The 15,463-nt window shown below is 34.2% G+C and overlaps 1 protein-coding gene across 1 annotated transcript; it reads right to left on the bottom strand.

Annotated features, from left to right (window-relative positions):
- Positions 1–518: 518 nt before the first annotated feature.
- On the bottom strand, positions 519–14,845 carry LOC126754502 (activated Cdc42 kinase Ack). Its single transcript, XM_050466524.1, has 6 exons — positions 14,079–14,845; positions 4,322–4,839; positions 3,588–4,258; positions 3,194–3,519; positions 1,217–3,134; positions 519–1,107 (listed from the first exon to the last, which is right to left on the bottom strand). The coding sequence occupies exons 2-6, from the start codon at positions 4,817–4,819 to the stop codon at positions 1,008–1,010; spliced, it is 3,513 nt and encodes a 1,170-aa protein (XP_050322481.1). The 5' UTR covers positions 4,820–4,839; positions 14,079–14,845; the 3' UTR covers positions 519–1,007.
- Between the last annotated feature and the right edge of the window lie 618 nt (positions 14,846–15,463).

The following is a 15,463-nucleotide window of genomic DNA, read 5'->3' as shown; positions in this document are numbered from 1 at the left end:
GTTGGAATGACTCACAAATATTTCGCAAGCTCTTCTTGTGTTTGATAACAATCTTTCACCAAATACGATGACTTTCGGCTGAGATTTTTTTCACATGAATGTAATGAAGAGCTCACCGCCAAATCACTTTTTATTTGAGTGAAAAAAAGTATTGTTCTTTCAAATGAATGAAATATGCTGTAAGAGATGCAGAAGGACAGTTGCCTGTGTCTTGGCAAACCTCACGAAAAAAATTATAGGTACGATATAAAGTAATGTCTGTTCAAATATTTTCTTAAGAAAAAAATCGTTTTACTAATTGAATTTATCATTATTTTAAATCGTTATTCTAAAATCAAATTGTGAACACCGAATGGTATGAATCTTCTTATTTTAAAAACATAAGAAAACATTTCTCTCGTGAAAGAACAGATCCGTGTAACATTAAGAAAATTAAGGATTTTTTTAAACATATTTCAAGTTTTCTAAATATTTTGAAAAGCCTTTTCTTTGTAATAACTACAAGTAACTCAGCTCTGTGCATTTAACAAGTTCTATACTTTTATTTGTTTACATAAAAATATATCTATGCATGTGTTGATTCTTTCATGCGATTCAATATATATAATATTTTGAAGTCTTATCTAGTTGACATCGGTATATTGGAATTTTGATTTAATTCATTTATATCTATATTTTAATACGTCGTGTGCTTGTTATATTTTATAGTTTGCAAATCATGAATAAAATGCTTTACGCTCTAAATAAATTTACTGATTCGAAAGTTTTAATATCAGGTATTTTGAATATTATCGTTTTTTGTTCCAAACATAGGACGGCGAATGAATTCAAAACATGTAATGTTTTCTATATTCGATGATTATCTTTTGAATATTTCTATTTTTAATACATGAGCTGTATTATAAAAAAAAAATAGTCATGCAATTTTGGTGAGGCAAAAATGTGATGTAATTTGGAATGATGAATTGTGGTATAATGGATAAGAAATTTCGGTATTCGTAAATCTTCTAAGAAGTACTTTCTAATAACACAGCAGCTGCAAGCTCTAAGCTCCAACCGGTTTTTTGTAACGCCTGTTCACACTGGGGACGATTGGCAAGGCCGAGTCTGCAACAAGAGAGGCATATGAAAAAATGTAAATAAATACAAATATTTACATATAAGAACATAGAACAAAATATATTAATTGATGTCATAGATATTTGAATTAACACACCTGGTGAGTTGGTCAATTTTGTAGTGTCGTATTGCAGCATTTGCATCACCGTTTGCTGCTCTTAATGCATTACGCACATCTACTTCCTGTGCAGCTGAACCTAAATCCTTAAGTATTTGCTGAATTTTTTCGTTTTCCTTTGCGGCTTCGGATGGAACAGGCGCATATAAATTTCCACCCCCATTCTCCTGATGCTGCTTTAGCTTCTCCAGACGACGTTGTATTTGCTGGGTCGAGAGTAGTGGTGGAGCTAACGGGGCTGGTCGATGTGGACGTAAATAGTCGTCGAGCGTTACTTCGTCGTAAACCGCAGCGGGCGCTGCAGATGCTGTAGTTAATGCACTACTGAAAATACTGTTGTCAGCCTCAACGGCGTTCAAAGGTATTTGACCATAATACGTTGAGGGTGTCGCAGCTACAGCGTCATATAATTCACGCCCACTGACACTGCCATACAGAGAAGCCGCAGATCCATATATTTTACTACCCTGTGTTGCTTGCGGCACAACTCGATTTGAAAGCGCCACGAAGCTATGGTTTGACTCCTTGCCATTGATTGCGCTACCATATCGATCTGCGTAATTACTCTGATTTTGGTATGCATTTTCGGGAGGTTGAGAGTAATAAGTTGCAGGTGTTGAAGTGCCATTGACACGATCATACCATATTCGATTAATAACATCTTGGGTGTTTTCAGTAAGCACTTCGGTTCTCTCCTCACCACTTGTAGTGGTATTTGTTCCAACAGCCTCTAGGTTATTTAGTTTATGCTGATCATTAAGGCTTTTGCGTGCTTCAGTGATAGCTGCGTTTGAGTATTGTACTTGGTTGTATGTTTCGAGATTTTGCAGTTTAGGAGAAACTCCGCTGCTTGATGCATTTGTTGTGCACGAGATGCTGGTTGAGTTTTTTAAAGGCGTCAAATTTTGTTTGTACACATTTTCCTTACTCGTATACATTTGAATGGAATTGCGTTCGTAATCATTTTGACCCTTACTGCTGTACATATCCTTCTCTAGTTCAGCAATAAAAGATTGGTCCAGCAAAACATTACTCTCTGTAGAGGATTCAACCGTTGGCTTTTCCAAGGTGAGTGAAGACAACCTTGTTTGGAGCGCATCTTCGCTTTCAGAGATCACATTATTTTGGTTTTCTGTGCCAAGCGAATGTGGAACATTCTCTTTATTGCCGGAGGAATTTAATGTTCCAGAGAAAAGGCTTTTTCTTGCTGTAGGACTGTTATATAATGACTGTATTGAATTTGCGCGCAATATTGACTGTTGCACCTTGTACGGCGAATGACCTATTACATTTGTGTACACTGCATTATTTCCTGTATTTTGATCATAATTCAAATGCACGCTACTGGTATCAAATGGGTCACGATGTTGCATTGATTGTGATTGTTGTTGTGTGAATTCAATTGTGTTCGAATAAGTGGGTGGCATTTGATAAGGCGGCGGTTGAAGTCGTTGTGCCAGCGGCGAAGTTCCAGTTAAAAATGTTTGTTGTGCTGAGGCGCTACTGTAAGCAAACGAGTTTGCATCGTACACCTCTCCCTCTGTTGGGATATCTATTGGTGCGTCCAATAAACACAAGGAGTTTCTAATATTTACAGACCCGCTTTCATCACAGTTTATGGAAGTTGTAGGAGGCCCAAACTCTGGTGAAATGTCAATCAATATACCCTCTATTTGTTTTTGTTGCGGTGGAGGCGGGCGTTGAGGGCCTTGTTTGGTGTTATTAACTCCCTTTCCTTTTGCGAACTGCACTGATTGATTTCGCTGTAGTTCTGCGGTACGCTCGTTAACCAATTTATTGTACGCAAACTGTTTACTAGATACAGATTTCCGTTCTTTGGCATGATGCGCTGGTTGTTGCAAGTGTGGTTGCATTGAGGCACATTTGCGATTTCTCTCTATAATCAATGTGTTCAATTCAGTAAAATTAGGCGACTGCATATTTTACGTAACTAACCTGATTGGATTTCGGCACTCGCACTCATTGCTCCAGCTCCACCCCAGCAAAATCCGAAGGGTGAACTGGAATGTCCGCCGCTTTGACGAATGCTTTCATGCATTGGTTGTATTAGATCGCTGCTTGTGTGCTTTTGTTTTTCCAATATATTGCGTGGGAAAACTCCAATATCAAATGTTCGTTGGTTTTGACCTTTAATTAGCTTCAAGTCAGCGCGACCATCAATAATGGCCAAGGTGTCGCCAGCATCGATCTGCAGCCGATTCTCTTCACGATAAGAGCGTGCTGCTTTATATAAAGGCGGAGACATTCCTACTAAGAATTCCCTTAAAATAAAAATAGATTATATATTGATATAAGAAAATTAATATTGTAAATGTTCAAGGATATTTACTTCAACGCAGCGAACGTTGGACGTTCTGCAGGTAATTTATCCCAACATTGTAACATCATTTCATACACATCTGGAGGGCAAGCATCTGGCTGATGCAAACGTTCACCCTCTCTATCAATTTTTCGTAATATTTGAGATCCATTTAGTCCAACCCATGGATCTTCACCGAATGTGAACATTTCCCAGAGCGTTACGCCAAACATCCAAGTATCTGAGGCATGTGAAAACTGCCGGAAACGTAAGGATTCTGGTGCGCACCACGGAAAGGGTACCTTTTTGTGTTCAGACATCACATAGCAATCATCTTCTTGCGGAAGTGCTCGCATGAGACCGAAATCGCCGATCTTTATTTTATTGCCGGAAGCAAGTAACACATTTCTACATGCTAAATCTCGATGCAGAAAGCGTTTGTGTTCTAAGTACGCCATACCGGTGACAATTTGTACCGACCAATTCCAAATGTTAGTTAACGGTGTATGTTTGCACTGTTTACGTAATGTATCCAACAGCGAACCACGCTCCGCTAATTCTGTGATCATCATCATTGGCTGGGATAAAACAACACCGTACAAACGCACCAAATTCGAATGGTCCAAAGCATGCATTGCCTGCACCTCACGGAAGAAATCATCAATTATACCCGGTTGCGTGAGATTATCCGATTTTAGCACCTGCAATCAAACATTAATATTGTAGTATAATATTGATTTGTACTTTTCTTAACAAAAACAAACCTTCACAGCAACGGGCATTACTTTTCCATTTGGGACGGAGTGCCATTCCCCACGCCTCACCACCCCGAATGAGCCATCACCTAATTTGATGCCAAGTGTAATATCTTTTTCGTGTATAAGACACGTAAGTTGAGTATTTTGATGTTCCTTATTAACAGCTTGTTGTGACTTTTTCGATGACGGTTGCTTTCCGCCGCCAATCAGTTTTGAGAGAATATTTTTACGCCACTGATGTGCTTTTTTCTTCCGCACGGCCTCCATAAGTCTACGTACGGCAGGTTTTCCCAAACCACAACGTTCGAGATCCTCCGGTAGCACATAATCAAAATGGGCCAATCGGGTCACTTGCAAATCATCGCGTATACGTTCCAGGAACTGCTCAAGTTGTACCTCGTGCAACAGGTCTTCCAACCACTCAGTTTCTGCAATTGAACTGGAGAAACTGAAGATCGAACTTGAAGTTGCAGCAAATGTGTCACTGTTTACCGCAGAAGTCATCTTCTTTTTTAAAGAACTATCTAAATATGAAAAGAATAAGAGTTTTAATAAAAATAAAGCTTAAAATTAAAGAAAGTTACTAAATATTTTTATCTGGGTTCAAGTGGCGAAAGATAGTTAACATATTACATCAGAACAATTTAGCAGCCATTACCGCCAATATAAATGCCTTGAACAGTGTTAATCCATGGTTTTGTTTTGTGGACATCTTAAAATTCAAACGAACTGTTTAAATGGGTTCAGACCATAAGAAGAGGGGTGTTAGGTGTGTTGGTTGCTCCAATTGCAACTTTTCGAGCATTTCCGCAATTTTATTATCGTAATAATCGTCCACCTGTGCTCGCTATTTGTCGAATTGTTGAAAATTTCGAGCATACATTTTCTTTACATAATGTTCAAGTACCAATAAGACAAAAAACCGCTCGAAGTAATAAAAAATACTGCAATTTGTCGATTCTAAGACTATCTCGGACTGTCTCAAAACATAACCTGGCAGATTTTGAGAAAGGATTTGGGCTTGCGTCCGTATGAAATTGTTCTCACTCAAGAAACGAAGCCATTGGACCACCGTGAACTTCGGAAATTTGCTGTTGTTGCCTTGGAATTGGAAGAAGTTGATCTTGACAAAATCCGATTCCAACAAGACGGGGTTACTTGCCACAAAGAACGTGCAATAACCGAATTATTGCGAGAAGAGTTTAAAGATTCGATTCAAGAAATTGTGCCATTGAATGAGCTCCAAGAAGTTTTGAGTTAATACCATTATACTATTTCTTGTGGTGTTATTTGAAGCCATTGGTCTTTAGCAGTAAACCAGATTCTCTTCAAGCTTTAGAAGTCAATATTGAACGTGCTATTCATAAAATAAATAGTAATTCATTATATTAGGGATATGAGGTGTCGACCAAGGTCTAGACAAGTTTCATTCATATTCAGCGCCTAAATACATAATTTTTAACTTGTCTATTTAATTTAGATCAAATATTAGAAATTTTGACCAACCCAAATGGTTTAAAGTTAGTTGCAAAAGCGGAAATCTCGATATTGACTATATTGGGGTCAAAGAAAGATCTGAGATCAACTTTTGACATTCGTCAGGTATACTTGAGAATATATTTTGAAGCAAATTTATAAATACAGTTGAACTTCCATAACTCGAACTCTTGAATTGGCAATATAAGTCTCTCTAACTCGTTTTTTTGTCGATCATGCTGAATCGAATTAGGTAAGTTCCACTGTATATATTTTTTTGTTAGTGTAAAATATAATTAATTCATTATGTGTAGTATACTATGATAGTTGGTAATATTTACCAGATTTTATCTATTTCTGGAATTACTACATATTATTAGTAGAAAAAGATGCTGAGTTTTATTAAGGGACCACACAAACGATCATCAATATACAAAGAGTCAAGTCAACCGGATGTTTGAAAATGCTTATATTAGTTATATGAGAGATGTTATTAGCAGATAACTTTCATATTGTGCGTAAAATCAACCAGAAGTTCGAAAATCTTCATAACAGTTATAAAAGGGCTAGGGAAAGTATTGAACCGATTTAACCCATTTTGGACCCAGGCTTATTATTACAGTGTCACTAAAATATATGTAGCTACTGACGTTTGCGTGCCACTGAAAAAAGCTACAAACATACACATGTGAAACGAATGGTTATCACTATACCAAAAATAATGTAAACAAACGTGCATGTGTATAAGTATAGAAATGTGAAAGAAACATCATTTAAACTTGAACTTTCAGTGAGCACTTTATTGTAATAATGGTTTCAATAGTTATTTGTGTTGGGCAAGCAAGCATATAAATATTCAATGCCTGTTATTTTTTGTACATACGAATGGAATGACAGAATAAAGAAACACAACAAAATGCGATTACATCAGTTCCATTTCAATTATATCATCGCTCGAGCGTCTGATGTGGTAAGGCAGGGGGATGTAGTGGCCTTATGCATATAAATAAATTGAGAAAAAGTGGAATTAGGCGCACTTGCCCCTGAGGGAAATATTTTGCCATTTAATATCGTAAACAGTGAAAGAGCCTCCAGTTTGATAACAAATCCTGCAAGTGAAAACTATTTTATCTAATCAGAATTTCTTCCCGACAACTTTTCAGTGTTTATTGGACTGATTACTAGAATATGTTATGTATTTAAGTATATGAACTTATTAATAAAAATATAATTATAGACTGTTCGTGCAAGAGACAAGTTAAGGTAGCGATGCATGAATTTTTTGCAGTCAAGGACTGCAACATTGTAGCATTCCACAACGATATTTGATAAAAGTTTTACACAGTTACGGAGAGATCAAAATTTTTTATATTTGTATCATGTCAATGATAAGAGTCCAGATATCACGAACGAGAAAGTTAAATTTTATTCAACAAATTAAAACATACTGCAAGTCAATTGAGCTCTTGTGGCTATACTAATCAGCAGTTTCGATATGAATACTTAGTAAGTTATCTGAAAGCTAAATAAATATTTAAGTAATACTAATTTATTATGAAAGTATAGTAAATTGTGACAAGTGGTTATTTCTCAATGAAAATATTGTATACTTATTATTTATAAATATGAAATGATGCTGTGCGCATTCATATGTACATTTGCGTCATTCATCATAATTAGCTTATTTTTCGCAGTTGTGATTATATTTAACTCTTGTGTATTCTTGGAGGGAAATAGTAGTTACTGGCTAAAGTTTGAATTTTAATAGAATTAAGCAAACTTTACACTGAGTGGAGACATTTCATTTCAAAATAATTAATATGTGAAAACCGATTGAATGCTGTGATGTACAAACATTTATGGAATTTTAAATTACAACTTACTTCCATATGAATAATTCCACTTAACATGAACCAATTTTCACACAAATGCATTGGAATGCAATCACAAAGAAAAAGATTAATATAAAGGAATGATGATAAACTAAAATAATAAAATGTTTATTTATACTCGTATACACATGTATGGAATCAATGCAGTACTTACATAGTATATACAGAAATTATGATATAAATATGTATTTATTTCCGGTATGACGGTTGCGGGCGCATTACTTTTTAATTTGGAATTGCTTTTGTGCAAACAGGTTGTAAATGAAGCTAAATCTTTTTACCAGCCTAAAATACCATAGAGTGTGTCAAATTCAAACGATTTCTTGTTTATTTGTAATTGTATAAATATCGCAAGAAATCAGTGGTTTAGTTAATCTAAAATAAGCATTTCTGGATGATGTTGTTGTTGCGGAGTTTCTTAACTCTTCTGGGGAAGGGGAGTCGAAATCAGTACAATATCAATATGTCAATTGCAGATAAGTACGAGTATAGCAAACCAAAATCCAGAACAAAATTTCGCGAGGGTTATTCTGGTTTCGAATCATCTTTTGAAAAATTCATATTGTTATGATATAACAACAAATCTGCAAAGCCAAAAGTTTGATTCCACCTATTTTCACATTGGCGGAGGAAATACTGAAAAGATTTGTCTTGGGGAAATTTTGTTGATTTTGTTTTAGTGGTTTGGGACACGACTCTTGCAATTTTTTTTATCCACATAAGCTCGACCTTAATGCGATTCCTTTTTCGTATAAAAATTAAGTGTTGGGTTTTGTCCGGGATAATCTGTTAAACTACTGAACCGATTTTAGTAAATATAGATAGGAAAGTTAATATCTCAATTATGTTAAAAGTCAAAACAAAAATTAGAAAAATATAATCGATAAAAAATGTGATAGGTCTTATGAATTCAGATATTATTCAGGCGATACAAACATGCACGTAAATGCACTTACGGTTCCCCACGGACATCATGTTGATTACTGTGATCTTTAAACATTTTTATTTTCTTCTTCCAAATAAAATAAAAGATAACATTGGTGACCGTATTGTAAACCTTAATAAAATTGCTGGCAAATTTATTCATTTGCAAGTTGCATTGAAAGTCAGGATTGAAAAAATTTTGAACTCAAATTCATAATCAGCACACCTCACGGATCTCATATCACATCAGTGACAATTTTTTTCAATATTTTATTAAACCTCAAGAAGTATCCAATAACGTTTTCGCATTTATTCGTAAGTATTTTTTCGCTTCCTTGAATAGATTACTATAATATTATTTAGTGTATACCATAGCTACAGCAACGCGTGGTTTAATTTAAACTTCGCATGTTTTTTTGAATCGGTAAATTTTTATTTCTGTAAGTTAGTAGTACTGTTAGTGACATCTATGCTAAATTTCACGTCAAAATACTATTAGTATTAGAGATGAATTCTCCGACTTTTACTATGTCTGAATTTATTAAACAAAGAAGTGCGATAATGCACCATCTCATACTGCATTAGTTATTCGTTATCATTTCGCCACATTTTCAACTAATATCGTGCCGCAACCATCACCGCATTCGCCAGATATACCTTCGTGTAACTTCTGGCTATTCAGCAAATTCACATGACCCCTCCGAGAACACCGTTTTCACTGAATTGAGAATATAAAACAGAATCGAAGAAGGCTCTGATGGCCATCACGACGGTGGATTTTTCCAAGTGCTATGATGACTGGAAAATTCGTTGGCATAAGTGCATTGCAGCGGGAGGGGATTACTTTAAAGGAGATAAAATGGACGAAACTCACCTTTCAATTTGATCACAGTAGTATAACTCAATTCTATCTCGATTAGGTTTAGGTGAACAAAATTATTAAACCCTATAGCAATATGTCGCATGAGTATAAAAATTGGTGGTAGGAATAAACATAGAGATCCATTGAGAATTTCTTGTAGCAAATCGTAATTTTCAAATCTATGAAGCACTGAAAATAGGAACGACAGTTTTATCAATATAATTAAACTACAATATATTGCTAACTTTTGTACAATGAGAATCTACTTTTATCTTAAACTGGGGTATCATATCGAATGATGCTCTACCGAATCGATATTGATACGTGCTTGGAAAGTATTTCACCACCGGTAAAACATAATAAACTAAATTGAAACACAATTGCCGCATCTCCTCCATATACCTGCATTTTTTGCTTCACACTATCAAAGATACATACAAGGTGAGTTCCAAAGTAAACAGGACTTTTTGAATCTAGATCCCCCTGGTGGCACCATCTATATGTCGACTGTCATCGATTGTCCAGTGAGATTTCAACGATTGGAAGTAAAGTTATTACATTTTAAAATTGGTAAAACTTTTACCGAAACGTTTCAATTGATGAAGCAAGTTTATGGCGATGATTGCCTATCCCGTAGCAGAGTGCACGAGTAGTTTTCAACGTTTTCAAAGGAGGACATAAATGACGATCAACATGTGGCCCAATCAAAATTCGTGATCACCGGAAATTCCATCGAAACTGTGCGTGAATTCATCAAAAATCAGCCGAAATCATCATTGAAATTCATGCACAAATTGACTGACAACCAAAAATTGCTCAGAATCCAACATTCAAAGGACGATTATTTGACCAAAAACCTCATTTTAACCAATGACCACTCCCCGTATTCACCTGATATGCCATAGTGCGACTTCTTCCTTTTCGGAAAAATGCATTTGCCATGAAAGGAAAGCGTTATGCAGACGTAGAGGCCATTCAAAAGGCTTGTACCGGCATACTGGCGGCCATACCGGCCAACGAGCTAAAACACTCGTTCGACATGCTTTTGGACAGTGCAAAAAGCTGTATTGAGGCAGGAGGACACTATTTTGAAAAAACCATTTGTTCTGTTTTTTTAAGTCTTGTTTACTTTGGAACCCACCTTGTATATTTTCCATTCTGTGTCAGATACCGGGGGATAATGTTACTGCACCGGCGCACTAGTTTCTTAGCGGTTGTTGAACTTTTAATGGGAGTTAAAAAAATAAAATAGTGGAACATTACTTGCGCATTATTCCATTCTCAGAGCAATCAAGTAATACAGGTATTGACTATTAAAGCAAACCAGTGAAGATTACAATGTTTTGATTATTTATATAATAATTTTATTTCTTACTTAAGTTTTTATTAAAATTAGTTCACATATTTTTAATATAATATGTAATATATTTCTGACGTCCCCAACTGATATCCCTGAATTATTAAAGTGATATGACAAAAGCATATAATCCGGCAAAGCGATTTCGAATTTTCTTATTTCCTGCGGTGAAACGCAAGCAATGATTTTTCTGCATTAAAATTCTCATATAAATATTTTTCTTCTCGATTTGATTTTTTAACAGATGAAACAACAGATAACAGCTAATGATTCATTACAGAAGATCAAACTACTTAATTAAACATAATAATACGGAATTTTTTGATCGGATATATTTACATAGAAATATAATAATAATCATATTTTTATTAAAATTTAAGTATAGTTCTGTTTGACCCACCCCCTTTCGTCTATACAATTTTCTTAAACATTAAGTAAGCCTAAATTTATACCTAAACATAACGGTTTAAGGAAAAGTTGCTATGTAATTGAAAAGATTAAGAGATATACTATAAGTTAAGAGGAAATTATAGACAAGAAATAAAAAAAAAAACACGCCAAATACAAAGCAACGTCGCTGGCAACTTACAAAGCCGGAAGCTCGATCCTGGGGAAACATCACATTTTCTGGGCCTACCCTTAAATGACCTTGATGACAACTTATCTGAACCTTATAACTCTAACGGGGGCTAGGTAACCGCTACAACAACAACCCGAACTAGGAACAATACCTCTAAATTACTTCAGGAATATTTTCTGCCCCTACAAAAACAACATGCTCAGAGATTTATCATCAAACATAAGTAAAAACGTAAACTTTGGCAAACCAAATAAAAAAATTTAAAAAAAATTTATAATGCATTTTACACTTATATTTTTAACTTTTATATCCACTAATTCTTCACTAATTCGTTTCTAATAATTTATATTATAATAAATAGTGCAAAAATAACTTTAACTCCATATCATACTTTAGTTAAAATCCATTTATTCATAAAATAAGAAAATGGTTGTAAACAAGCAAAAAATTAGTGTTACCATATGTTGTAATGGAATAAAAATAAAAAAAGGAAGATTATGACGTTATAACTAATTTCATTATCGTGTGATGAGTAATGTAAAACCTTTCAGAATTCTCATTATCTTCATAAATCCCTGTGTTGGATCGGCCAGGGTTATTTTGCAGAAAGGAATTATATGCGGAAAACTAATGTGTTATATATTTCCTGTCATTGGGGTATTATTTGTTTTCTTTATTTCTTTTGGTTCTTCTGTAAAATATGAACGTAAGGTAGCACTGATTATTAGTTAGAAAGCAACCCTTTTGTTATTGTATGAACAAAAATAATTGGACAAAAGTTAAATGTTGAATAAAAGTTATTTTTGCATTATTTAATATAAAATACATGGTTAGAAAGGAATTAGTGAAGTGTTAGTGGATATAAAAGTTAAAATATAACTATAAAATTCATTATAAATGGGAGAAACACGGGGGAAACTTTAGTATACCATCCCACGATTTCAGGGTTAAAAGTGGTATGGTTGGATAGTGCTGATGCTCCAGATTAAGAATATATATAATTATTGCCGCCGCAAACTTATAAGGGGTATTCTCTTGCTCTTGCAAGATTGCAGATTGCAAAAATACTATACCGAAATATACAAGAGCACGAGAGCACCCATTGCAGAATCTAGTGATATATGAATGGCTAATTCGGTCAATTTGTTGTGAATGACTATTAAGCATGGCTATTGTGAATTGGCGCACCTTCTGCATACATTTTTAAGAAAAAAACTGTAACAAATCTTTAAAATTTAAATAGAAATAATAAAATCCATTTAAAACTTATCTTCCTCAACAATTTAACGACGTAATATGTCTTTATGTAAAATGGCAACTACAACAGGGTTGCAATTATATTTTTGCGTGACATTGCACGCAAATATACATAGGTTTTGGTCTGACATATTTCACAGCCCTTGCAAATATTTTTCTGCGTGTGTTTGTTGTTGTGCCGTTGTAAATCTGCAATTCTTGCACCGTGCACCGGGTCTTGCAAGAGCAAGAGAATACCCCTATTATCCTTTTTCTTGCTATATCATGAGTAATAATCAAAAAAGGAGTTTTACTCGAAAAAAAAACTCTGAGGAAAACGAGCGTTGCCACATCTCAAACACCAAATTTGTAGGATTCTTAACGATTTTTCTTTGTTTATATACATATGTATACATATATACTATACATATGTATGTAAGTATATGTATAATATGCGATTTATGTTTAATAAAAATAAATAAGTAAAAATCTATAATAATATTGTAAAATTTATATCATATCGGGGTGACTGAAGTACTTTCGCGTAATACTCCTTTCTGCGTTGGCGGCCTTCGGCCGCGCTTTAAAAAAATAACCCTGGTCGAGCGAATACCCGGGGTCACTGAAGTACTTTCGCATAGTACTCCTTTCTGCGTTAAAATAAAAAAAATATATTGAGTTTCGTTATAAAGTGGTTATATTTTTTGGTTATCTTGCACTAATATTCAAACAAAGTTTGAGTTTTCATTACAAAATGGTTAAATATTATTATATAATATTATTATATAATATTAGTATATTATATTACATATTTGTTTATTAAATTTAATTAAAGAACATATCCATATGAATGGATAGAGGAATTTTTGGGAAAAAAGGCATTTCAGCGAATTTCCTTATTATCACATGGCAGCGCTCCATTTCGTCGTAATTTTAGCACACACATGATGTTCACTACGAGTGTAAAATGTAATTTTTAAAATAAAGATTTCTTCGGTAAAAAAACTGTTAAAAGTGTAAAATGTGGATTTATTTAAAAGTTTATAGTTTAAGTTATAGTAAAATAGCTTGTTGAAATGCTCGAATTTTGGGAATTTTTGAACTTTAAGTTCGAATATCTCGTAAACTAAGAGTTTGCGGTACCTATAACCCTATATATTTTTTAATCAGGAGGACTTCCTCTTTCCAACGGTACCTTCAAATCGCGGCGCCAAAGAAATCGGAATTGTGCCATATTCTTAATCTGGAGCATCAGCACTATCCAACCATACCACTTTTAACCCTGAAATCGTGGGATGGTATACTAAAGCCGACCCGTGTGAGCTGTTTATGCTTTTTATGCTTTCATTAGCATTAGTTAGAAAACACAATTTAATTCAAAATAATTAGTAAATGCATTAGTAATACTTTGTTTCATATTATGTCGTTGGATTTACCTGATTGTACATAGATGTTTACATATATGATTTGTATCCATGCAGATGTAAACAATGAAGAGAATGTTGGCAGCAAAGGCAACAGCTGCTTTCTGAAGCCTGTTTTTGCGACAGAGGGAAGTCTTTAAGTTGGTGGAAGAATGGGGAAAACTGGATTTTGCAATCATGTATCGCGAAGACAAACTTTGTTGTTGCTGCGAAATCAGTCAATAAAAAGCATTTGATGACGCCTCTATTGTGAGCCCATGTTTGTTATATTAGCTGTGTCTCTGTACAGGCTTGCAGTAATGTGATGGGCCAAGAGCAACTGGCTTGTATTTTTTGTAGTCTATTTATTTATAACTATGGCCAGTCGATAATAATCACTAATGTTTAAAAATAGAATGCAAGCCACAATAATAGTAAATATCTATTTTTTCGTTTTCGTTACATATTTATTTCAGCAGATTCTCTTTTCACTGAATTTGCTTTGGCATTTTCTAGAGACAATATTATTTGTGTAATTTTATATTTAATTACTATTACTGATTAAAAAATATCCGATTGGAATTTAATTGAAGGCGTACACGATTTCAATTGACGATCATTTATATTTGTTCAAAATACAAATATTCAACATTTTTAAATAACTACAAGTTTCGGTTCTGTACACTGGTATGAGTTAGTACAAAATATGCTTAAAATCACAAGTGTAACAAGCAATCTTACTAATTGAAAAAATAAAATGAAATTCTCCAATTGAATAGCACGAATGAAATAAAGATAAATGAAGGAATACACAAAGCCAACAAAACATGGCATATGGGAAATATAGGATTGCCAAGTTCTCACAATTATTCAACAGAACCAGGGTAACCATGTCGTTCATATGCATTACAAATTATAAAAACTGGAAATCAGAGAACTTTACGTATGACATTGGTACACAAATAACGAAAATGTTAAAATTTCTGCTGCAGAGCTGGAAGTGGTGAAACTCTTCCATCTCGACCGAGTTAGCCAAAAATATTTTTACGTTCTTCGCGCCGTGAACCTTCTCTATTATAAACGTTCTCTGTCTATTATAAACGTTCTCTGTTTATGATAAACGTTCTCTGTATATGATATACGGTCTCTGACAGTGATTTTAATATTTAACAGATGTCGCTTGCGTATCTCACAACTCAGGGTGAAATAAAATAATGAGTTTCTAATTTAAAGTCAGCGCCGAAAAGTATGTAACATGTATGGTGTGAAGATCATTGTGAATACTATCGTTAGTGCTCTGCAAGGTAATGGGTGTTTTATAAACGTTATTTAATTTTTATTGTAAAATAGTTTTTTTATTGATTTATTTTTATTATATTTGTTTCAAATGGAGACAATTTGAATTATAAGTATTCGCG

The sequence above is a fragment of the Bactrocera neohumeralis genome, chromosome 4 (assembly GCF_024586455.1).
Source record: "Bactrocera neohumeralis isolate Rockhampton chromosome 4, APGP_CSIRO_Bneo_wtdbg2-racon-allhic-juicebox.fasta_v2, whole genome shotgun sequence".
NCBI classification, from domain to species: Eukaryota; Metazoa; Arthropoda; class Insecta; order Diptera; family Tephritidae; genus Bactrocera; species Bactrocera neohumeralis.
Note: the sequence above shows the minus strand (reverse complement) of the source record. Positions and strands in the feature narration are given on the sequence as shown.

What these genes read in the sequence shown, in the direction of transcription:
- LOC126754502 (XM_050466524.1), bottom strand. Translation starts at nt 4,819, where the DNA reads ATGACTTCTGCGGTAAACAGTGACACATTTGCTGCAACTTCAAGTTCG. An exon ending in CCAACGTTCGCTGCGTTGAA is followed by an intron (nt 3,520 to 3,587) that starts GTAAATATCCTT and finishes TTTTATTTTAAG; the next exon opens with GGAATTCTTAGTAGGAATGT. An exon ending in AAAATTGACCAACTCACCAG is followed by an intron (nt 1,108 to 1,216) that starts GTGTGTTAATTC and finishes CTCTTGTTGCAG; the next exon opens with ACTCGGCCTTGCCAATCGTC.